This window comes from Lampris incognitus, chromosome 2 (genome assembly GCF_029633865.1).
Source record: "Lampris incognitus isolate fLamInc1 chromosome 2, fLamInc1.hap2, whole genome shotgun sequence".
NCBI lineage: Eukaryota > Metazoa > Chordata > Actinopteri > Lampriformes > Lampridae > Lampris > Lampris incognitus.
Genome location: NC_079212.1, coordinates 47254245 through 47278940, shown reverse-complemented (window position 1 = coordinate 47278940; position 24696 = coordinate 47254245). Strand labels below are relative to the sequence as shown.

The 24696-nt window shown below is 44.8% G+C and overlaps 1 protein-coding gene across 1 annotated transcript; it reads right to left on the bottom strand.

The window, feature by feature from the left end:
• Window positions 1-15534: 15534 nt before the first annotated feature.
• LOC130106687 (keratin, type I cytoskeletal 18-like) lies at window positions 15535-24113 on the bottom strand. Its single transcript, XM_056272891.1, has 7 exons — window positions 23631-24113; window positions 21335-21417; window positions 20457-20613; window positions 18504-18668; window positions 18187-18312; window positions 16909-17132; window positions 15535-15748 (listed from the first exon to the last, which is right to left on the bottom strand). Exons 1-7 carry the CDS (start codon window positions 24015-24017, stop codon window positions 15616-15618), a joined length of 1275 nt encoding a protein of 424 aa, XP_056128866.1. The 5' UTR covers window positions 24018-24113; the 3' UTR covers window positions 15535-15615.
• Window positions 24114-24696: the final 583 nt, after the last annotated feature.

Sequence of the window (24696 nt, the reverse complement as noted above, 5' to 3'; positions counted from 1 at the left end):
CATCCTTTATTCGCAACCATCGCAGAGTCTCTGCTGTCCTATTTGAGATGCACTTAACGCTTTATTTAACTGGAAATAAAAAGATGGGATAAGTGCACTGCTGTATGGACCTTCTTCCTTCTATTTACGGCTTTTTCTAGAAGAAGGAATTGATGTCAGATTTGGGAAGTGGTAAAACATTCACAGATTCATCTGATATGAATATAGCTCCAGGGGAATTCAGATGTTCAAAATACAGACTTAAAGAGTTCTTCATCAGAGGGCTTCAAATGCTCTTACTGCTGGAGGGGAGGGGACGACTCAGCAGACTGGTTGACATGTCGCTCTGTCGTTTGCCAACATGTCTGGGCCCTGGTTAAGGCTGTTGGTGCTGTTGTTTCATCTGGGGAAAGGATACAACTATCAATTTAGGGTTGGGTCCCATTGTCCTCCTTTTAGTCTCCAAATGGCTTTGAGATTATGATGATTGTAAATTTAAGGCTGGGTGAGGTCATAAAATCCTGTGTTTGGTTAGTATAGACAGATGTCCATTCCTCTTTATGGTGCCACAATCTATATGCATTCATGGGTTTTAAGGGCTCTCCGTTTAGGAGTGGCTAGGATTAGAGACGTAGTTAAAAGTAATCTTCTGAAGCAATGCAGATGTATGAGAAACTCTGCTTGCCACTCGTAAACATCACGTTTGTCATTTCACTGAGAAAATGATGGTCTCAAGGACCCTGGCCGGTGAACCTCGTACTTTGACAAACAGGTTTGCCAAATTGCAGCAGTGGTTTAACTTGAGGATAATTTCATCCTCCTGTTAGAGCCATGGTTTCTACCTGCACAATTGATAAATTTTTGCTCATTTGACTTTTGTCAATTTTTTTTGACTTGTTTGTTTTTTGGTTGTGTCAGGAAGGGCATCCAATGTAAAAATTTTGCCAAATCAGTATGTGGATTGACAAGACCATACCAGAGCAGTCAAGGCCCACATTAACAAAGGCCAGCATTGGTGCAGTGCAGTGGCGGCTGGTGCTAAACATTTTTTTTTGGGGGGGGGGCGCAATTTACCTTGGCACAGCACACCTGACAGCTGCTTTAATGTCCACATAGTCACGGAGTTACTAAGAAGGACAATGTAGCCTATATATTTTATCAGGGTTCGTAGACGGTGGATGATTGACTGTCGAGATGAGGCGTGGTGGTATGTGTGACCATGATTGACAGCCATGAGAATTGTCCAATCACATTAGATCACAAAACATTAAAACAATATAATTTCGCTGCCAATAAAAGTGGGAGTGTCTGGTGCACACAGAACTGCGCCCCATGGAAAATCTGAAGAAACCAATCAGACAGCAGCCTCAGGTCACCTGCTCGCCACAAGTTTGAAGGCTTACATAAGGTATGGTTTGGCCGGTGCCCCTCACCCAGGAAGTATATGTATTCACACAGAAATCAACCAAATGCCATTTGGAACCAATATTTAATGGCTGCTGACAGGCGCTCACAGACTGAAAACACTTTTATTTCATAATTATTTGCAATACACAACTAAATTATATTTAACATGTGTAAGTAGATTTTCCTCTCTTGATATTTGAAGGGGGCGGTGCTCCAGCGCCCTGTACTAGCCAGCCACCACCGTTGCTGTGCCCTCACAGGGTTCTGATGGTAACTAAAATCTGCTGTGGCGACCCCTGAGAAACGGAAAAAGCTGAAAGAAGAAGACTTTTGTCAGGCCTCAATTAATACTAAGGAAGAAGTTGTAGTTTAGCTTCTGGGCGCTTTTCTTCTCTTCTGTATTTCATTGCTTTTATTAATCACCTGATGTGGCTATCCTTTGAGCCCATTCTCATCCCATGACATCATGAAATAATGCTAGTGTCAAAGTGTTGATGCATTACTTAGTGGTACCTTTCAGCATCTATATGAGACAGCAGGATGGCCACTATCTAACCTTAACCCTAAACTTAACCACAACCTAACCTTAACCCTAAACTTAAACACAACCTGACCTTAACGCTAAACTTAACCACAACCTGACCTTAACCCTAAACTTAACCACAACCTGACCTTAACGCTAAACATAACCACAACCTATCCTTAACCCCAAACTTAACCACAACCTAACCTTAATCACAACCTAACCTTAACCTTAACCACTACCTAACCTTAACCCTAAACTTAACCATAACCTAACCTTAACCACTACCTAACCTATGTATAATTAATATTCCAAAATCACAGCAGAAGGTTCACATTAGAGTTTATGGAGCACCTGCTACAGCTCAATGCAGATGCCGAGGGGTACCTCCCCAGCCAATATCAATCAATCAAGTTGCATTTTATATGGTGCTTTTTTAGCTGCAACAAACAATGACACTGTCAATTACGTCAGTATATATGACGCTATGGGATGAGAATGTGTTTATCCATTCCACAGTGTCCAGGTTGAAGTATGACCAAACATGCCTCCTCTCACAGGCTTGTCAAGTTAGATGTTCTCATTTGAACTGGGAGGACAATGGGGAGCTGTGGCGCTATCACGGAGTGTGCTAACTCCCCAGCGATATGCCATATTAAGGGAAGCCAGACCAAAGAGGTTTTTTTGGGGGGGGGGGGGTGGAGGTTAGCGCAGTGGGACCTCTGAAAAACTCAAATGCCTCTCGAGTGAGATCACTTCAGGAATCTCCCTTACATAGCCTTAACTTTCACTGTGTCCTGCACAGACCCACATAGCTGGCCCCGAGTCAAAGTCCATGAGAAGACGCGATCTCTTTTCTAGCTTGCTTATGTAAGAACGTGGAAACCGAGCCAATAAGAGTTTCACAGTTGTTGCTCCTAAACAGGCTATGTAAGATTGTTTCGTTTGAAATGTCTCTCTGTCACTCACCGTCTCAGTTCTTTCTCTTTTTGTTACTTTCTTTGGATGTTGTTGGTCGGCCTATGGGGTCTTGTTTGTACAGCTTGCTGTGATGGAAAATAGATCAGAGACAAGACAGGTGCCTAGCATTGTGATGTTATACTGACTAGGTCCAGAACCTTCATTCTGTCCCCCTGCGACATTTAGCTGCGAGATCAAGATAGTATATAATGCCACAAATGTTTGACAACCCGAATAAATCCAGTTCCTTTTTTTACTGTTGTTTTTCCTTTCCCTCGCGTACCTGGGCTGTGTCAGGCGGGACTGTTAATGATTACATGATCTCTGTGTATGTGGTGTCATCATCATTTTCTGCCTATCTTCACATTCCTCAACACACACACACACACAAGTCGACAGAGTCCCCTTTTACACTTTCCACTATCGCCCTCGTTTGTCATAACTCTTTACAAGGGTTGTGCGTTGTCCTTCGCCGGCGTTTTGCAACAGTGCGACCATGTGGGTGAGAGATAAAGGCCGGAATCCCAGTAGCGAGCAGCGAGAGCCTTTTTTGGTCATATCAGAGGAATCGGAGGCCAAATAAGCCAGCTGCTGGGAAGAACACTGTAGACTCAGCAGTAAGCTGCATTACTGCCACTTGACCTGCTGCTGGCAGCATTTACTGGTAAGCCCCGGCTCGTCTGAGAACAACCATTTCAGAGATTTGGATCAAGGAAATAGTTTATCGTTAAATGATTTAATTAAAACTAATGAGGAAGCCATTTTCTTTCTTTTTTTATCCCTAGTGCATGGTGTTTGAAGAATTTTGCTAACTTTATTGGGTCCCGTGTAATTGTAATAAAATACAACCTGGCTTTTGTGAGTGGCTCAGACTTTACCGACAAAATGGCAAGTGCTGATATTTGTCAGCAATAAAATGGATTTTGTGACAGGTAGTGAAGAATCCTGCCCCATCTCCTCCACGTAGAATAACTTACAGTTGGCAGTACACAAACATGTGCTGGGCGAGAGTGTGCCGAAGCACCTCACGTTGAAGTTGTTGGGGGGGGGGGGAGAAGAAGCCTTCGGCACTTCCTGCGTCACATTAGTCAACGACGAAAAGTAATTCCCAAGGGAACCAAATTCCCAGAGAGAGAGGACATCATAGAAAATAGCATGGTGGGCGGGAACACTCCGAGACTTAACCCCTTCGAGACAGTCTCGTTTCAAGAGACTGGAAGACAAAATTGACATGATGTTTTTTTTTTCTCTTTTTACATTTTTTCCAAAGACTTTTTGAAACCTAAACACTCAAGCGGCTGTATCAGGAGGATCTCTGAACAGCCCCCTGCCCCGCACTCCCCTTCCCCAGGAGTTGAGAAGCTTTTCTGCATGACTAGGTTGCAGAAGGCTGTGACAGTGCTGCCACGCCTTGGGCCCTGAGAGCGAGCAGGAAGGTGTTGGCGCGATGACAGATGCCAGGGCGACCTTTGGCACATGGTGGCCGGCCACTATGTACTCAACATGTGTGTGTATGCATAGACAACACACGCACCTGCACCTACTACCTGCACCTACTACCCTGCATGTACAAATGGGTGCACGGATGGGTAGATCAGGCAAAATAATCTCCCACAATTCCAACGGTGTATCGGCACATTATTCATTACCAACGCCCCGGGCGGTTTTTATCCTCGTATGACGTCTGATGTGTCAAACTAAACAAACCCCAAAGTCACTATTTGTCATCATGTTGTCACTTTCTTCCTGTAGACGTTACCACGGCAACCGAGTAAACAAAGCGTAACAGGAACCCTGTACCAGCTGCCCTTTGACCCACACCTATTAGCCAATGAGATAAATTGATTCTCACTTCCTGTGTGTCTGTACGCACTTTGTCACCCGGCACACAGCCGAGCACTCAAACGCTCGGCCGGAACAGGCGAGTATTGTACTTCGCGCTTCTTAAAAAAAGGAGAATATATGGGGAAGTGACAGGTTTAAAACCGGTATGTGAAACGTGTCTCAATGAAAAGAAGGCGTCTACAGAATATTTTGCCCATGTGTCCTAGAAAGACCAAGGTCCTTTTTGAATAGAATAAACAAGGACAGCCGTGCTTATTTAACTCGCTGCTTGTTTCCTCTGCTTACTTTTGACACAGTAACAGAGGTCCGATAAGCAAGCGTGCACACAAGATCTGTTTAACAATTAACCCTTTTTTTTCTCCTCCAGGAAGAAAGTAGAGCGAGTTAAAGAGATCGGTTCTTATCAGGGTCTACTAAGACATACAGATAAGCACGTGGACCTATCACATACAGGCCTGGGACACCATCTGGCAACAAACGATGCTTTAGGGCGTGGCGGTCTATTCCGTTGCCTACCAACACGTGGCTCGCGGGTTCGAATCCCCGTGTTGCCTCCGGCTTGGTCGGGCGTCCCTACAGACACAATTGGCCGTGTCTGCTGGTGGGGAGCCGGATGTGGGTATGTGTCCTGGTCGCCACGCTAGCGCCTCCTCTAGTCGGTTGGGGCGCCTGTTCGGGGGGGAATAGCGTGATCGTCCCACACGCTACGTCCCCCTGGCGAAACGCCTCACTGTTAGGTGAAAAGAAGCGGCTGGCGACTCCACATGTATCGGAGGAGGCATATGGTAGTCTGGAGCCCCACACCCCCCCAGTTCGGCAGAGTGGGTGGAGCAGCAACCGGGACGGCTTGGAAGAGCGGGGTAATTGGACGGGTACAATTGGGGAGAAAACCTCCCAATGAATGAGGTTTTAGTATTAGCCATCAGTAAGTTTCCACATCCAAACTGCTTATCCCAATTGGGGTCACGGGGATACTGGAGCCTATGCCAGTAGTCACTGGGCGGCAGGCAGGGAGACACCCTGGACAGGCCGCCAGGGCACCCATGACCCCAACTGGGATAAGCGGCTTGGATAATGGATGGATGGATGGAAGATTCCACATCCCTCCTTCTCACTCTGCCTCATTTACTCTGGGTTTAGGTTGCACGTGGGGCAACAAAAACCAAACTGCCCACATCATCTCCCGTCAGCCGGTTCACGTGTGAGCAAAGGGCAAGAACAATTAATTCTGCAGGTGTGTGTGTGTGTGTGTGTGTGTGTGTGTGTGTGTGTGTGTGTGTGTGTGTGTCTCCCTGTTTGGGCATGCTGTTATGGTTGAGGGGTCATTCCAACCTTTGTCCTCTTCTTCCTTCCTATGAAATACCTCTACTCAAAAGATTTCCGCCACGTAATCGGGACAATCGGGAGACTCCCTCTCAAACCAGATTCTCTGCTGACTTGATTATCTTGGGCCTCTAAAAACTCTTAACTGTGTGGCACATGTCTCTTGTGTAAAAGCCTGTTCAAAGTTAACTGTTTTGTAAAGCATCAAATCTGAAATAGCTTTACTGGACCCTCAGCGCCAAGGTTTTTCTGTTCTTCATGTTCTGAGTCATCTATTGTCCAACACAAAGTCATTGGCAGGAGACTTCAAATGGACTGTCCTGCTGTTGAAGGACAATAAAGCACATGCTGCTTTTTGATAGTGATTTTGCTGTTGAGAAATGTATCAATAAGCAAATGGTTTTATCTTTTGAGGCCACCCGTGGTTTCTCCAAATCTTATTTTTGGCAACTGCACCTCCCTCTGCTTCTGTGTCTGTCAAAATCCCCTTGCTGTCATCTCCAGAGTACAGCAGGCATCCTTTGGCCGTTGACGGATGCTAAGTGAAAAAACAACACATCTCGGTCCCATTGTCCCTGCACAGGCCTAGCAGCTCTCACCCTCCGCTACCTTGCAAGGCCTCTCAGTGGCCTATGGGTTGGACCGCAGCACAGCATCCTCAGAAAGGATCCCGCAGGCTGTTGCACACTCCAGACTCCAGAATAACGCTTCAGCTTTTGCTATAGAGGATTTTAAGTCTTTACAGTCTTAAACATGTGATTACTTGCCACGCTGGTCAGAATCGCAACTAGAGTTGCATGCTGCAGTCGCATCTGTGATGAGGTTGGATGATAATCGGGTGTGCACGGTAGGTCAGCACAAGCAAACACAAAGGTAATAATGCTTTTTTTATTATCATTTTTGTACTTTATAAACTACATCAACAAGAGAAGGTGACATTTTGAATTACCAGACAAAATGGCATTGGCATCCTCCAGGTCTCTGGCATCTTATATAGTAGGTAATAGCAGAACACATCACTTCCCATCCACTGTTAGCAGGTCCCACTGGTGAACTTAGCAGGGTCTCAAGCTGAATGAACAGCCCGATTAACATCCATCCATCCATCCATCCATCCATCCATCCATCCATCCATCCATTATCCTAGCTGCTTATCCGAATTCGGGTCACAGGATGCTGGAGCCTACCCCAGCAGTCATTGGGCGGCGGGCGGGGAGACACCCTGGACAGGCCGCCAGTCCATCACAGAGCTGACACACATGCACACTTTCACACCTGACCTACATGTCTTGGGACTGTGGGAGGAAACCGGAGCACCCACAGGATACCCACGCAGACATGGGGAAAACATGCAAACTCCACACAGAGGACGACCCGAAGTGACCCCAAGGTTGGACTACCCCGGGGGTCACACCCGGGATCTTCTTGCTGTGAGGCGACTGCGCTAACCACTGCACTACCATGCTACCCTCCCATTTATCATATCGATAACAATTAAAAGTTAATATTTTTTTTAATGTTTTCCCCCTTTTTCTCCCAATTGTACTTGGCCAGTTACCCCACTCTTTCAATCCAATCCGGTCACTGCTCCACCCCCTCTGCCGAGCCGGGGAGGGCTGCAGACTACCACATGCCTCCTCCGGTACATGTGGAGTCACCAGCCGCTTCTTTTCACTCGACAGTGAGGAGTTTCACCAGGGGCGTCGTAGCCCGTGGGAGGATCACGCTATTCCCCCCAGCCCACCCCCCCGAACAGGTGCCCCGACCAACCAGAGGGAGGCACTAGTGCAGCGACCTGGACACATACCCACATCCAGCTTCCCATCTGCAGACACGGCCAATTGTGTCTGTAGGGAGCCCTGACCAATCCAGAAATAACGGGGATTCGAACTGGCGATCCCCCAAATGTTAATATTTTACCCTAAAAAGAGTTATCACACTGAGCTTTACATGTGGGACTTTGTCCAAAGAACCAAGCCTAACTAAATCACTATGATAACCTTGCTTAAAAATGCATTTTTTCTTCTATTTTGGTCACTTTGTTGTTGTTGTTGTTTTTTCTTTCTTCAAATCTTTGCTTCATGAGCCTGAATTTCAAGCGAGTATTGATAATGGATGAACGGATAATTGTTCTGTTTACCATTTTTATTTGGAGTTTGCTTAGTATCTCCTCTATCCTTTTTCATATGTTTCTGCTTCTGTAAACTGCATTCTTAATGTTTAAGTTGGTACTATGACTACCTCTACTAGTAATAATAATGAATAATGATATAAAAATGACAATAGTAGTAGTTATACCATTATACTAGGAGCAGTAACAGTTATTTAATGCATTTTAAGTACCGCTCTTTAAACTTTGAGACACAGTGACGTCCATTATTGCGCATTTCTTTTGGTTAAATAATAATAATAAAAAATATTCTAAATATGTTGCGTCATCTGTCTGCCCCATGTAACCTTGGAACCCTGGCAAAATTACCTTGAGAGTGAGTGAGTGATCTATGAATGAATGATAATGTTTCCACGCCTGCAACGTGACTCGTGAATGTGTTCTGTAATCTGCTGGGCAGGAGCATGCCAGCTGAATGGAAGTGTCATATCATATCAAACCCTCCTGCAGCACCTTATTTCCTCAAAACAAAGCCGTGCTGTGCCTGTTACAGTTTCAGTCGCTTGACCTCCACTCTGGAATTCGGTTCAGTTACTCATTTAAAGAATGCCAAGGTTGCTGAAACTGTTTCACGTAGCCAGTTTCAAGTGGAAATGAATCACAAAACTCCCTCGACTAAAATAAAAACGGGACAAAAACCCTGCTACAGAAATACTATTATTCACACTGGTTCTTGTTTCTCGAAGAACTGGCTGAACTCGGCTCATTGGATGCCGGGTCGTGTTTCAGCTCAAGTCATTTTAGGTTAGGCTGCAGCACACTGGAGGGCTGTGGAGTATATTTAGCAAGAGGACAAGGCGGTAATCATCTCCATCCTTTGCATCTAGGCTTGTGACTCTCTGATCACCAAGTTCTTTTTACTTGGTGTTTCCACAGCCACCAGACGGGTGACTCACACTCATCAGGTTCAGCCAAACTCATGCTCTTTAGCGCGGGAGCTCGGCCTCCGGTTTCCAGCTCTCTGCCCACGCAACGGGAATGGAAAATGGGGGGGGGGGGGGGGGCAGAGAACAGTGGCTGGATGGTGGCTCGACGCCCAGTTCTGTTCTTACTTAATCTCCTCTTCCTACCTCCCTCCTCCTCTGCCTCCTTGACATCTCTGTTTCTCCTTGCTCTCACAATTGCACGTTTCCTAGTTTTATTGCTTTTTCTTTTGCTTTAGCTTTCTGACACTCATACCCCCCCCCCACACCCTGCTTATGTATCTAATCCATTTTGCCAACGTTTCACATCCCATTGCATTTCCCTTCTTCATGCCCCGTTCACTTTTCTCCTCCCTTCCTTGCGTCCACTCAACCCTCTTCCTCTCCTCCACCTTTCCTTCCCTCTTACCTCATGGCCTTGCGCCTCTCCACTACTTCTGTTCTCCTACCCATCGTCTTACCCTTACTCTCCTTCCACCAACTCTACTTAAACTCTCTCTCTCTCTCTCTCTCTCTCTCTCTCTCTCTCTCTCTCTCTCTCTCTCTCTCTCTCTCTCTCTCTCTCTCTCTCTCTCTCTCTCTCTCTCTCTCTCTCTCTCTCTCTCTCTCTCTCTCTCTCTGTCCCTCCTCTTTCCTTTCTCCCACTGGGAGGAGGCCCAGCTCTTTGGAAGCACTGCTGGACAGGCTCACATCCCGGCACACCCAACACATGTACACTACCGTTCAAAAGTTTGGGATCACATTGAAATGTCCATATTTTTGAAGGAAAAGCACTGTACTTTTCAATGAAGATAACTTTAAACTAGTCTTAACTTTAAATAAATACACTCTATACATTGCTAATGTGGTAAATGACTATTCTAGCTGCAAATGTCTGGTTTTTGGTGCAATATCTACATAGGTGTATAGAGGCCCATTTCAAGCAACTATCACTCCAGTGTTCTAATGGTACAATGTGTTTGCTCATTGGCTCAGAAGGCTAATTGATGATTAGAAAACCCTTGTGCAATCATGTTCACACATCTGAAAACAGTTTAGCTCGTTACAGAAGCTACAAAACTGACCTTCCTTTGAGCAGATTGAGTTTCTGGAGCATCACATTTGTGGGGTCAATTAAACGCTCAAAATGGCCAGAAAAAGAGAACTTTCATCTGAAACTCGACAGTCTATTCTTGTTCTTAGAAATGAAGGCTATTCCATGCGAGAAATTGCTAAGAAATTGAAGATTTCCTACACCGGTGTGTACTACTCCCTTCAGAGGACAGCACAAACAGGCTCTAACCAGAGTAGAAAAAGAAGTGGGAGGCCGCGTTGCACAACTGAGCAAGAAGATAAGTACATTAGAGTCTCTAGTTTGAGAAACAGACGCCTCACAGGTCCCCAACTGGCATCTTCATTAAATAGTACCCGCAAAACACCAGTGTCAACATCTACAGTGAAGAGGCGGCTGCGGGATTCTGGGCTTCAGGGCAGAGTGGCAAAGAAAAAGCCATATCTGAGACTGACCAATAAAAGAAAAAGATTAAGATGGGCAAAAGAACACAGACATTGGACAGAGGAAGACTGGAAAAAAGTGTTGTGGACGGATGAATCCAAGTTTGAGGTGTTTGGATCACAAAGAAGAACGTTTGTGAGACGCAGAACAAATGAAAAGATGCTGGAAGAATGCCTGACGCCATCTGTTAAGCATGGTGGAGGTAATGTGATGGTCTGGGGTTGCTTTGGTGCTGGTAAGGTGGGAGATTTGTACAGGGTAAAAGGGATTCTGAATAAGGAAGGCTATCACTCCATTTTGCAACGCCATGCCATACCCAGTGGACAGCGCTTGATTGGAGCCAATTTCATCCTACAACAGGACAATGACCCTAAACACACCTCCAAATTGTGCAAGAACTATTTAGAGCAGAAGCAGGCAGCTGGTATTCTATCGGTAATGGAGTGGCCAGCGCAGTCACCAGATCTGAACCCCATTGAGCTGTTGTGGGAGCAGCTTGACCGTATGGTACGCAAGAAGTGCCCATCCAACCAATCCAACTTGTGGGAGCTGCTTCTGGAAGCGTGGGGTGCAATTTCTCCAGATTACCTCAACAAATTAACAGCTAGAATGCCAAAGGTCTGCAATGCTGTAATTGCTGCAAATGGAGGATTCTTTGACGAAAGCAAAGTTTGATGTAAAAAAAATCTTATTTCAAATTCAAATCATTATTTCTAACCTTGTCAATGTCTTGACTCTATTTTCTATTCATTTCACAACATATGGTGGTGAATAAGTGTGACTTTTCATGGAAAACACAAAATTGTTTGGGTGATCCCAAACTTGTGAACGGTAGTGTATATGTGGTGGAGGGTGAAAAGACAGACATATGAGAGAGAGAGAGAGAGAGAGAGAGAGAGAGAGAGAGAGAGAGAGAGAGAGAGAGAGAGAGAGAGAGAGAGAGAGAGAGAGAGAGAGAGAGAGAGAGAGAGAGAGAGAGAGAGAGAGAGAGTGTTAAAGAGAAAGCCGTTTTAATTAGGAGAAAGTAAAGCCTGACAAGACGGGGGCCGTTACTCTGTAGGTCTCTGACCGAACATCAGTGACCTGTGCACTCTTCCAGAATGTTCCTCTGAAAGTTTATCTGTTGTGCGGTTTGGTATATGACCCGCTGATAATCTGTGAGAGGCTCTTTCTTGTTGAAACTAAAACACATGTCTGTAGTGCTTCCATTTTGCAAAGTGAGGAAGTGCAGTCGGCTGATGCAATCTGCCTGCAACAGTCGATATTTGGAGCTCATTCTAGGCTGTGGCTTCATCTCATCCACTTTTTACCATATAAACTCTATCTGATTCTCATTTTTTGTGTGATTACATTTTTTTATGACTTGGCTGCAGCCACCCATAACCTACGTCAAGAACATCCGTGGGAGTGTGGTGTGTACCTACTCTTGAATGAGATTAAAGTGATTATTATGTGGGGAGTATAAAGAAATATATTTGTGGGGTTAAGACCTTTTTATGAAAGAAATCTTTTGGGTTTCTTTGTGTTACCAGCACAGGCTGTACGCCTCCCCCTTTTTATTCTAGCTATCATTTGCATTGGCATAAAGAAAAACTGAAATATTTGACAACCTAAATTGGATTGATAAAACACATTTATGGCTAATGTGGAGTGACCGAGGCGGTAAATGACAGCACAAACTACAGTGTTTCGTTTTTTTTGGATTTTTTTTCTGCCCCTTTTTCTCCCCGAATGCACTTGGCCAATTACCCCGCTCTTCCTAGCCATCCCGGTCCCTCTGCCGATCCAGGGCGGGCTGCAGACTACCACATGCCTCCTCCGATACATGTGGAGTCGCCGGCCCCTTCTTTTCTTTTCACCTGACAGTGAGGAGTTTTACCAGGGGGGTCGTAGTCCGTGGGAGGATCACGCTATTCCCCCCAGTTCCCCCTCCCCCCTGAACAGGCGTCCCGACCAACCAGAGGGAGGCGCTAGTGCAGCGACCAGGACTCGTACCCACAACCGGCTTCCCACCCACAGACACGGCCAATTGTGTCTGTAGGGACACCCGACCAAGCTGGAGATAACACGGGGATTCGAACCGGCGATCCCCGTGTTGGCAGGTAATTGAATAGACCACCATGCCACCCGGACACCTAAACTACCGTGTTTCAAGGGTCTTTCATGTCGCGTTCTCAGCTGGCGATAACTGATCATCTTCTCTGCAGTGCCTTCATGCGAAGTGCATGAAGGCAGGATTTCTGCCTGCATTGCCCTGTCACGTGGTGGTGGCAAAGTTTAGAAATAGGCAGAAACAAACACATGGACACACATGCTTCTTTTTTTTATTGAGTATAAACCCTTTGACCTCATCCAGTCTCTAAACGTAGATGTTTTAATGAGTGATTTTACTACAAGTGCAACAATTAGAAGTGAATTTTAGGGTTGTCCAAGTGGAGAGGCTGCTGGGAGTGGGTTGTATGAACAACACGAGCAGCATTGCAGATCTGCAGAGGGTCTGTGCTTTTGCATGCAGACAGAAAGGTATTGTTGAAGCCTGTCTCCATGGGGCTCTGCTTTGAAAGAATGGCAGGTATGCAGACTGGAGACCCAGTGCTTTCTTTTTATTATATTCTCTCTCTGTTTCTCTCTCTTTGTTGCTCCCCTTTCCCTTTTCTTCTTTTGGAATGCCCCCCACCCACTTTTTTTTGTTTTTTGCCCCCCCCCCCCGGCCAAGCATCTTTCAACCCTGTAGCTTCCACACGTCTTTCAACTGTCTAGCTGCTGGCCCTGGAGCGAATGCTATGTGTGTCAGGGGGGAAGACGGCTTTACGGCTTGTCCCCATACCAGCCTAAACTGAGATTTGGATGGGGATACACATGCCAGATGCACTGTCACACACACATTTTACACAATAACAGCTGTGTCACATAGATCATTGTGAGCTGATAAGAATTAGGCAACTACTGGGGGGGTTGGTTGGGCAACTATTTGTGATTGCGGTTTTGCAAGAAGTGGGGCGAAATGATTCACGGCACTGTTGTTGGAATTTTGCAATGCTTCTCCATGAATATTTCTGGGATCTTAAGCGATGCGTTCATTTGCGTTTTTGCAGTGGATATTTTAGTACAGTTACCGTAACCCTCAGCTCTACCAGTATTTACATGGCGTTCATCAAATATATTCATATCAGTGTTGCCGTCCGAGTGCAGGGAACGCCTGTTACGCAGTTATTCACCCTCAACCAGGGGAGGTCAATCCGTATCAAACAAAATGCTAACAAGAACCAGACGGGCTAATGTGAATCAAAACAAACCCAAAACAGACAGGCTGGACTGAACTGGGCCGAACTGAGGTATGTGTTTGGGAAGAGCATGGGAATATTGGCCTGCTCAGAAAGAGGAGGGCAGGGTTTATGAACTGCAGGTCATGAATGTGAGTCCCTGAGAAGCAGAAAGAGAAACATAGTTTCCTTCTGGACAAAGAACAGAGAGGGGAGTGTGAGGTTGATGCATGGCAGATAGCCAGACAGCATGATGTTTAAGAGCCGGTGACTTTACAGGGCTGTATCCTGTAAGTCAAAATTGTGTAATGCCTATTCAAACAGGTTTTTATAATTACTGTTAGACTTGACAGCAGGCAAGAAAGATTAATGCTGTGAAAATATTGAATCCAGTGTTGGCAACTGATTTATAAGGAGATTTATTTATTTAGTGGCATGGCGCCGCAGTGGTTAGCACGGTCGCCTCACAGCAAGAAGGTCCTGGGTTCGAGCCCCGGGGTAGTCCAACCTTGGGAGTCGTCCCGGATCGTCCTCTGTGTGGAGTTTGCATGTTCTCCCCGTGTCTGTGTGGGTTTCCTCCCACATTCCAAAGGCATGCGGGTCAGGTGACTCGGCCGTACGAAATTGTCCCGGTGTGTGTGTGTGTGTGTGTGTGTGTGTGTGTGTGTGTGTGGGCCCTGTGAGGGCCTGGCGGCCTGTCCAGAGTGTCTCACCGCCTGTTGTCCAATGACTGCTGGGATAGACTCCAGCATCCCCACGACCCTGAGAACAGGATACGCAGTTTGGATAATGGATGGATTGATTAATTAATTGATTGATTGATTTATGTATATATGTATGTATTTATTTATTTATTTATTTGTTTGTTTGTTTGTTTGTTTGTTTGTTTGTTTTTCATTTCCCCCCCCCAAACCCTTTTTCTCCCCAATTGTATCCGGTCAATTACCCCACTCTTTTCTAGCCATCCCGGTCGCTGCTCCACCCCTCTGCCATTCCAGGGAGGGCTGCAGACCAACAGTCTGTAACCCTTTTTTTCGACGTTGGTATCGTTCCCCAGTTCTTCTGGTGTGGGGTTACAATTTATTTTTGTGTATTTTATTCAATATCTTTGGCTTGCACCAACACAGTGAGACAGTACAGAGCATCCCTACCACGTGCCTCCTTCGATCCATGTGGAGTCGCCAGCTGCCTCTTTTCACCTGACAGTGAGGAGTTTCGCCAGGACGACATAGCGCATGGGAGGACCACGCTATTCCCCCCAATTCCCCTCCCCCCCAAACAGGCGCCCCAACCGACCGACCAGAGGAGGCGCTAGTGCAGCGACCATGACACATACCCACATCCGGCTTTTCACCCCCAGGCACGGTCAATTGTGTCTGTAGGGGCGCCCAACCAAGCCAGAGGTAACACGGGGATTCGAACTGGCGATCCCCATGTTGGGAGGCAATGGAATAGGCCCCTACGCTACCCGGACGCCCCAAGGACATTTAGAGAACATGGTATAAAGATAAAACTGGTCATGCATGTGTATCTATTGCATACATTATTGTCAGTATCAGGTTGGTTTTGTTTAAATCAACATAAGGCCTCATTTGTACCAAAAACTGCCTTCAGGTGATCAAGTAAAAAGGCAAATGCAGCAATGATTTCCATTACGTTTTTTTTATTTTATTTCGTTACAAAGGCCGTCTTGCTCTTTTATTTTTTTCCTTCATCTCTCAAAGCTTTCAGGCATCGACAACTTGTTCACTGGCTTTGACGTCCTTGCTTTCTGACACCACTTTTCCATTCACAAGAGTCTGGGTGACAGTCACCACTTTGGTCTGAACCGTCTTCTTTGAATCGACCGCATCTTCAAGACTGCAACAGATAAAGAGAATTCAGTGGAAAACTTTTAACTTCATTGATTTTCTTTACTTTTAATTTTCTGTTTCGATCGCTTTTTAACGGAAGCCTAGTTTGTCTACAAGTTTGAAAGGGTCTGTTATTTTTCTTATATTTTGTCTTGTTCTTGTCTTGTTTGTTTGAGCTGGACACCGAGTTTGACATGTGAGAGCAGCGCCACAGATGGGGAAGTGTTAAATTCAATATGACGTGTCCTTATTGTTCTCACTGTGAGCGTGGCTTCGTTTCACATTTGCATGAAGCTATTTTGAATCTAATTTGTAAACTCCTTGAGATGAACAGAGTTTCAACATTGGCCATTTCAGTGTGTGTGGAATCCAGACACATTATAGTAAAACCCTACATGATCCTTTTTTCATATGTATGACCGATCATGTTAAATCCACTTGGGTCTTTACGAGAACCGTTTTGGGTCCATATTTAGATATGAGAAGCAGGCCGATGATTATTAATACAAGAACTATTAATTAATGTATTATTTTTGATTAACATGAGAACAGGAGAAGCGGTTTGGATAATGGATGGATGGATGGATAATATATTATAATGAATATAAATTTAATATATATAGTATATAATAATAATAATGTATAATTTATATTATATATAATTTCGTTAAATGAAACACTCAATGTAGGGAAAGTACTATATATTATTATTAATGAATATAATTATTAATATATTAAAACTTGTACTAATATTAGTTATAATTAATATAAGTAATTATAATATAATAATAGTAATTAATGTTACAATTAATAATATGAATAATATATTAATCAATTTATTGTTAATACAAGAACTATTAACTTCTGTAGATTACAGTTTCAGTGATTCAGGATTATAAGGATTTGATTTTTTTTCAATTTTTATTCTCTAGTAACCCTTCCCCTCTTTTGATATTGTGGATGAAAGGTGCTATTTGTATAAACTGAGTTACTGCCTCTGCTATTGTATGACTATATACATATTGTATAACGTAGTGATCAGAACTGATTTTGTTTGAAGTTGCTGCTACAACGATACATATGATTGCCTGGTTAGCTTTCAAAAGAGCTGTCAACCATTTATTCCACATATATATTCTACTCCTGGTTCTCTGTCTATGTACTCACTTGAAATCTGCTCCACCGTCCAGCAGCCTCCTGTACTCGGCGATCTCAGCCTCCAGTTTCATCTTGATGTTGAGCAGGAGCTCATAGTCGCGTGTTTGCTGCTGGATGTCGGCGCGGATCTTGGTCAGCTCTGCTTGCAGCCTCAGAAGGATCTCGTTGTACTTCTCCAACTCCATGTTGTATCGTATTTCGATGTCGTGCAGGGTGGCCTCCAGAGATGCTTTCTGTTTGGAGTTGGGGAGGGACAACTGATTGATTGATCGGCTGACTTACATAGGCAGTGAAGGGATGAGGTAGGATTTAATACTATACTATTCCCCTAACTATACTGTACTGATACTATACTACTACTCCCTGTACTTTCACCATCTTCCACTTCTGGAAAGGCCAATGATATGAGCCTGTGAGCTGGCTTCTATCTGTGACTGCCTGTACCTTACTGTAATGCCAGACACAGCTGAAAATAAATACATGTATTTGGCAATCTCCCCTGAATAAATAAAGGTTAAAGTTCCACTGATTTAAAAAAATTTTTTTTAACCGTGTTAGTACAAAATAACCCGTACAAGCTGGGACAGGAATTGAGGCCGATCAGGTAGTAATCGCATGACAAAAGGATCGAAGCATGCATTGATTGGGCTTCACTCAAAAATTCTTATACCCTTGTGATAACACGGTGATAGACCTATTTGTTATTGTTGTCATTTTGGGCGATCTCAGACTAACTTGTTAATTTTTCATGTTGAAAATTAATGGGTTTTTGGATCCTGTTGGCTGATCGTTCTGCTCTTAAAATATGTTGCGCTATAGAAGAAGAAATGTCATATGATGAGGTTATGACATATTTTAACATGTTTGTGAATTTTTACGGATTATGTTTAAAACCATGGTGCAGATATTGCGTCATTTGACTACTGGAGCGTTCTTTTGTTTAATCTAATGCTTGTCAGTGCTATTTTCAGAGGCAAATATGCTTATGTTAGCTTATTGCTAGCTTATGCTAATCTAATAAGTGCTAGTATTTTCTTTATGCAGCTTCAGAACTGATGAAAATCTACCTCAGCCAATATAGAGATGAATAAGAGAGCAGTACGCAAAAGCGAAGAGTCAGCATTAGCATCGGACATCACTAAAAGCAATTTTGTTACACCCGTGTGCATTTTTACCAGGGACAGAAACAGGGTTGGATCCAGGATCCCGTATTTGGGCATGAAATTTACATCACAATTTATATCTAAAGAGAGGAAACAATGTAAGCTAAAGAAAGCGCTTTCTTACCAGGCTAAGTTGGGACTGCAGCTCAATCTCCAGGGACTGATACCTCCTCCTGATTTCACCTAGCTCAGTGGTTGCCTCTTTCAGGGCGGCTGTGTTCTCAGTTGCCTGGACCTGCACTTGTGTGATCTGGACAAAAACATTTATTTTTATGTCAGATGCATGAGCAAACCCCCCCCCCCGTGTTTCTTATACATACACTTGTCATATAGAATATAGCTCTCCATCTTGGATGAAAATAGGCCTTGGATTTTGCTCTTTGTCCCATGTTGACCTATGCTGAACAAGTGAATAAGCACTCCTGGTAGCAGTTACCATACCTGAGATTCATGCCATGCCTTAAGCTCCTCCTGGTTCTTAAGTGCTATCCGCTCATACTTGGCTCTAATCTCCTCCATTATCTTGGCCAGATCCTGCCCTTTTGGTGCATCAACATCCACCTGTACTCCAGCCTGGGTGATTTGGGCACGCAGCTCAGCCACATCCTGTAGAAGGAGAAATACAAATGGAGTAACTTCTTGAACAATGCTGGGCTCGCCTATCCTGTCCAAAGAGGTTCACAGAGGTCATGTATTTGTTTGGGAAGCAATATCATTTTTACGGGGGTGGGGTATTTTCCTATTTTTATTTTTTTTGACAAAGTTGTATAACTGCTGTATGTCTATGAAACACATCTGTGACATTTTTGGTTTTTTTTTCACAGAAGATTGTTTGTGTTCACCAAATGTCATTTGGTTTCCAGTGCTCCACACCCCCTTCTAATGAACCAGGCTGTTTGTGCGATCATTTACATAATATTAGTTTTATTCCTAAGCCACCTTCTATGATTGGCTGGCCGTGTTGTTGCTGGCCCTGCCTCCCCCTGCTCAACCTATGGCTGCCCAACCAGAGGCTGCCTTGCTGTCAGGATGGGTGATGCGATTTGGTGCCATAGAAACGCTGGCGAAAGACAGATGTTTTTAGGTGCTCCTCGCCGACAGCAAAATCCACCCCAAACCTGCATTGTGTCTCTACGTCTCCTCTCCTCTGTTTGTCCTCTTGCCTCCTCTCCATATAGTATCATGTGCTGTCTGCAGTTGCATTAGCAGTGCCAATAATTGGATAAACAAGGCAAGGCTCGGGATCAGTTATACGACAACTTCAAACATATGATGGACAAAACTGAATAATAAGGGTTCCCGTACGTCTTAGGGGTGTAAGAAAACATTGATACACTGCAGTGGCGGCTGGCCAGTACAGGGTGCTGGGGCGCCGCCCCCTTCACACATCAAGAGATGGAAATCTACTTGAACATGTTAAATATAATGTAGTTGTATAATGCAAATAATTATGAAATAAAAGTGTTTCAGTCTGTGAGCGCCTGTCAGCAGCCATTAAATATTGGTTCAAATGGTGTTTGGTTGATTTCTGTCTGAATACATATCCTTCCTGGGTGAGGGGCGCTGGCCAAATTATACCTTATGTAAGCCCTCAAACTTTTGGCGAGGAGGTGACCTGAGGCTGCTGTCTGATTGGTTTCTTCAGATTTTCCAGGGGGCGCAGTTCTGTGCTTCTGAGACACTCCCACTTTTGTTGGCAGTGAATTGGTGGTGTTTTAATGATCTAATGTGATTGGACAATTCTTGTGGCTGTCAATCAAGTTCACACTCACCATGACGCTTCGTCTCGACTGTCAATCATCCATCGTCTACGAACCTTGATAAAATCTATAGGCTGTATTGTCCTTCTTAATAACTCTGTGACCGTGCAAACATTAAAACAGCTGACAGGTGTGTTGCGCCAAGGTAAATTGCATCCCCCCCCCAAAAAAAAATTTTTTTTAGCACCAGCCGCCACCGCACTTGAGTATCGCGATATTATCTTTTGTGATAATGTATTGATTCTCAAAACCACTATATCGATTTTGGAATGTTTACGTGTAAAGGTTTGTGACAAACATTTTGTGTTGTGTGTAACCCCACGACCGCTAGATAAGTGTTGTAATCTGTCTTCAGCCGTGTGACTCTCCAACTCCAATGCAACAATGTAAACTGAGACAGGAAGTAGCATAAGCACAAAGAACACCGGCCTATGGAATCACCATGTATCGCCTTTCTTACAGTATCGCGGTATATCGCAATATATTGAATCATAACCCCTGTATCGTGATACATATCGCATCGCCATATTCTTCTAATATGTCCATTCACTCCTTGTTGTCAAGGAGAAATCTCCCATCACAGATGTTCATCTGATTTAGTCCAAATAACTTTGTTGTCGTATATTTTCCTTACCGTCTTGTGGTTCTTTCTCAGGAGGATGAGCTCTTCTTTCAAAGACTCAGTGTCACTTTCCAGGTGCATACGAATTATGTTGGTGTCATCCAGAAGTTTCCTCAGTCTGGCCACATCAGCCTCCACCGTCTGACGCATAGACGTCTCATATTCCAGCCTATCAGAAGAAGATACAAATCACAACTGAAACAAAAAAAAGAAAAAAATAGCGGTTTATGTGAATCTACCTGCTATGTTGACGATTTGACCCTTTACTATTTTGGCTTTATTCTCTTTATCGTAGACTTTGGGGTAATTGTTTACATCGGCTTGCAATTTGTTCACTTTTGATGTAGAATGGATGAATATTGAACGAAAGCATCAAGTAAATAGTCTGCAACTGGAAATAACGTCCTTCTCATTTTCTTTTTTTTTTGATTTCCCCCCCTTTTTCTACCAAGTTGTACCTGTCCAATTACCCCACTCTTCCAAGCCGTCCTGGTCGCTGCTCCACCCCCTCTGCCATTCCGGGGAGGGCTGCAGACTACCACATGCCTCCTGTCATACATGTGGAGTCGCCAGCCGCTTCTTTTCACCTGACAGTTTGGAGTTTCGCCAGGGGGACGTAGTAGATCCTATTCCCCCCAGTTCCCCCTCCCCCACAAACAGGTGCCCCGACCAACCAGAGGAGACGCTAGTGCAGCGACCAGGACACATACCCATATCTGGCTTCCCACCCGCAGACACGGCCAATTGTGTCTCTAGGGATGCCCGACAAAGCCGGTGGTAACACAGGGATTCGAACCGGTGACCCCCCGTGTTGGTAGGCAACGGAATAGACCGCTACGCTACCCGGACGCCCTGCCCTTCTCATTTTCTACTTAAACCTGAGCACTCACTTGACTCTGAAGTCGTCTGCGGCGAGCCGTGCGTTATCATTTGCAATGGCAAGCTCTGCATTACCCTTGGTCATGCCAAGTATCTGCAGGAAAGGGAAATATGAAAAAAAGGTATTTATTTTGTTTGAAATAAATATACAGGCTAATGACACAATGCTGTAAGATGCTGTAAATCACAGCAGTGAGACCAAAGTGGGTTCTCTTTTGACTGGCACTGAATATCATGGTCTTACAAGAAAGATTTGTCATGTGATCCAAGGAAAGATTGATGGACTAATTTGACCGCTGATACTATATACTGAATCTACTGCATAAATCATCCCACTTCTGATTGTGATGTGGAACTGCTGGTTGCATCATAGTTAAATTCGAGTTTTAAATAGTCAAGAAAGTGACAGAAAATTGAATCAGTTCATCTGGACTCAACGTTTACTGAGAGAAACATCATCACTCATCTAAATTACCTCTTCAGTCTCAGCTGACTGCAGGTATCCCCACCCTTATAAACAGCAGGTGTCCCCCAAACCTGCTGTTTATATAGGTGGGGATACCTGCAGTCAGTTGAGACTGAAGAGGTCACTTATGCCCCTTTTCCACTGCATGGTACTGGCTCAACTCAACTCTGTTCGACTCTACTCGCTTTACGTTTTGGGATTTCGTTTTCCACTGCAGATAGTATTCCCTCACAGCAAAGCCCCGCTGGTCATTTGTGGGCGTGTTGATTAGTTTTTTTTTAAGATTTTATTTATATTTTTTTATTTATAAATGTATTTCTAGTGTTCCCCCTTATCCCACCCCATTAACCCAATGGCATATGGCCGGAACTCTTGTCGAGTAACTCCCCTGTCTCACGTTTCCACAGGAAGGAGATAGTCGTAACACCAGCTTCCTTCAAACTCGTGTCGGCTGCTCTCGCTATTTTACACGCTGAAGCCTCGCATGGATTGCACTACCTTCAGGCCGCGAAGGAGACACAGGGAGAACGCTTTCGGTTGCTTGGCTGCAGGCGCCCGGATGGGCCAGAGGGGTCGCTGGAGAACGACGAGTCCCCGAGCACTACGCCGATCTACACCCACTATCCCTCGGGTAAGGGTGGCCTAATGAAGGCCTTACCCCGTGGACGCCCTGGCCAAGACCGGTTACGGCGAGTCTGGGATACGAACCTCCCAGCCACGTGACGAGCGGATTGCGAGAACGGCGGTTTATTCCGCTCGGCCACAAGAGCGATACATGTCTTTTTGATGGCGGGAGGAAACCTGAGCACCCGGAGGAAACCCACACAGACACGAGGAGAACATGCAAACTCCACACAGAAAGGACCTGGGTTCGAACCCCAGGCCTTCTTGCTGTGAGGTAACAGTGCTAACCACTGGGCCACCTTACGTAATATAGCTGTGGTTATCCTGCTGATTCGCGATGCATCAATGCAGGTAGTACCAAAAAAAAGTACCTGGTTCCAGGTACTATCCCTAACTTTTGCCCAATGGAAAGCCAAAAAAAGCGAGTAGAGTAGAGTCGAGCCGGTACCATGCAGTGAAAAAGGGGTGTTAGATGAGTGATGACGTTTCCCTCAATAAACATTGTATCCAGATGAACTGATTTAACGTTCCGTGATTTCCTTACCTGGATTATTGAGCATGCATCAAGACGGCCAAGAAAGTGGCAAAATATAAAATAGATCTTTGGCAATAAAATCTATAAAAATCTTCTTTCATATTTATTAATTTGTTTTGGCTATTTTATGTAGTAATGTGTTTGGAAACGCCGTGGGTTCCAGTTTGAATCAGTTTACGTGAAGTTGTAATATTGTCAGGTGGCCAAGGTGCAACTTCTCTTACAGGCACTGCAATTTCCACCCAATGCCTAATATAACTACAACCTACTAACAAGACTATTTACTGTCATTACGCTCACGTTTAACTCTTGTGCTTTTTGACTTGCAAGTTTCAAGTGATTCAGACTGTGATAGGATGATGTGAATCACACCAGCAAGATCAAAGCTTGTTGTCTTTGGATTAAATGCCACAGTCTTAAAGCCATTTCCCCCCCTGGATTTACTATTCAGAGTCCAGGGAGAGGCAAACAGAAAAACTAAGAACTGACCACTAAGAAGATTTCTATGCTTAATTTACTAAATAAACCCACAATTTAATCCCATCTAGCTGTAAAAGATACTTTAAACATACTGACATATAACTGCTGGCTGCATGTGAGTCGAGCAGAAATTGATTGATTGATCGATTAGTTATGGCTTAGTGATAGTTCCCCATAACTGTTTACTTTGACTGGCACTCACTTTGCTCCTCAGCTCCATAATGATGGCGTTGTATTTGCCATAGTCCCTCTCCTCAGAAGGGCCTCTCTTCTCTATGGCCTGCCTGATCTTGATCTCCAGTTTGCTGTTGGTCTGCTCCAGGCTCCTCACTGATTCCATGTAGCTGGCCAGACGGTCATTTAGGTGCTGCATGTTCACCTTCTCGTTCCCCATGACGAAGTTGCCAGGACCAGAATGGTAGTCAAAGTCAAAGCTGCCACCCATCCGTTTGTTAAAGGCAGTGGTGGATATCCTGGTCCCGTGGCCCCCTGCTCCTCCGGCGACACTGTGGGCGTAGGTCCTCTCCATGGTGGGCATGATGTGGGGACCCAAACGCTGGGAATTCTGACGTTTGATGAGGGGCTCCATGAGGTAAAGTTGCTTCGGTCAGTGAAGAGGGGGAACACCACACGTCCTGAATAGTGACAGCTGGCACAGAGCTGTTTGACAACGGTGAGTGGAGGACGGGGGACAGTCAGGGTAATTTATATACCAGTGTGAAAAGGCAATATTCCTACATGACACTCCCAGTTAATAAATGCTTTTTCACCTTTAGCCTCCTAGATAACAGTGTCCTCCACACCCATTTAGACCCCATGATATCAGTAGTCAAAGCTGAGAGTAAAAAGGGTAGGACCACTTTATCAGGTTGTTCGAACAAAATTTGCTGTAGCTTTAAAACGGTGATAAAAAGAGAACCTAAATGATTTACACTCCCTATCACATATGAATGACTATGAACTCTGAACTATAATCCCGTCATAACCCAACATTCATTCATTACTCATTATCCAAATTGCTTATCGTGTTCTCAGGGTCGTGGGGATGCTGGAGCCTATCCCAGCAGTCATTGGGCGGCAGGCGGGGAGACGCCCTTGGCAGGCCGCCAGTCAATCACAGGGCCTACACACTCACACACACATTCACACCTAGGGACAAGACCTACATGTCTTTGGACTGTGGAAGGAAACCGGAATGCCCGGAGGAAACCCACGCAGGCACGGGGAGAACATGCAAACTCTATACACAGAGGACAACCTGGGACGAC

Excerpts from the sequence above, each read along its gene's own strand:
- LOC130106687 (XM_056272891.1), bottom strand. The coding sequence starts at position 24,017 with ATGGAGCCCCTCATCAAACGTCAGAATTCCCAGCGTTTGGGTCCCCAC. Across the intron at positions 21,418-23,630 it reads TTATGGAGCTGAGGAGCAAA|ATACTTGGCATGACCAAGGG; the intron begins GTGAGTGCCAGT and ends CCTTTCCTGCAG. Across the intron at positions 17,133-18,186 it reads TGCAGTCCCAACTTAGCCTG|AAAGCATCTCTGGAGGCCAC; the intron begins GTAAGAAAGCGC and ends AACTCCAAACAG.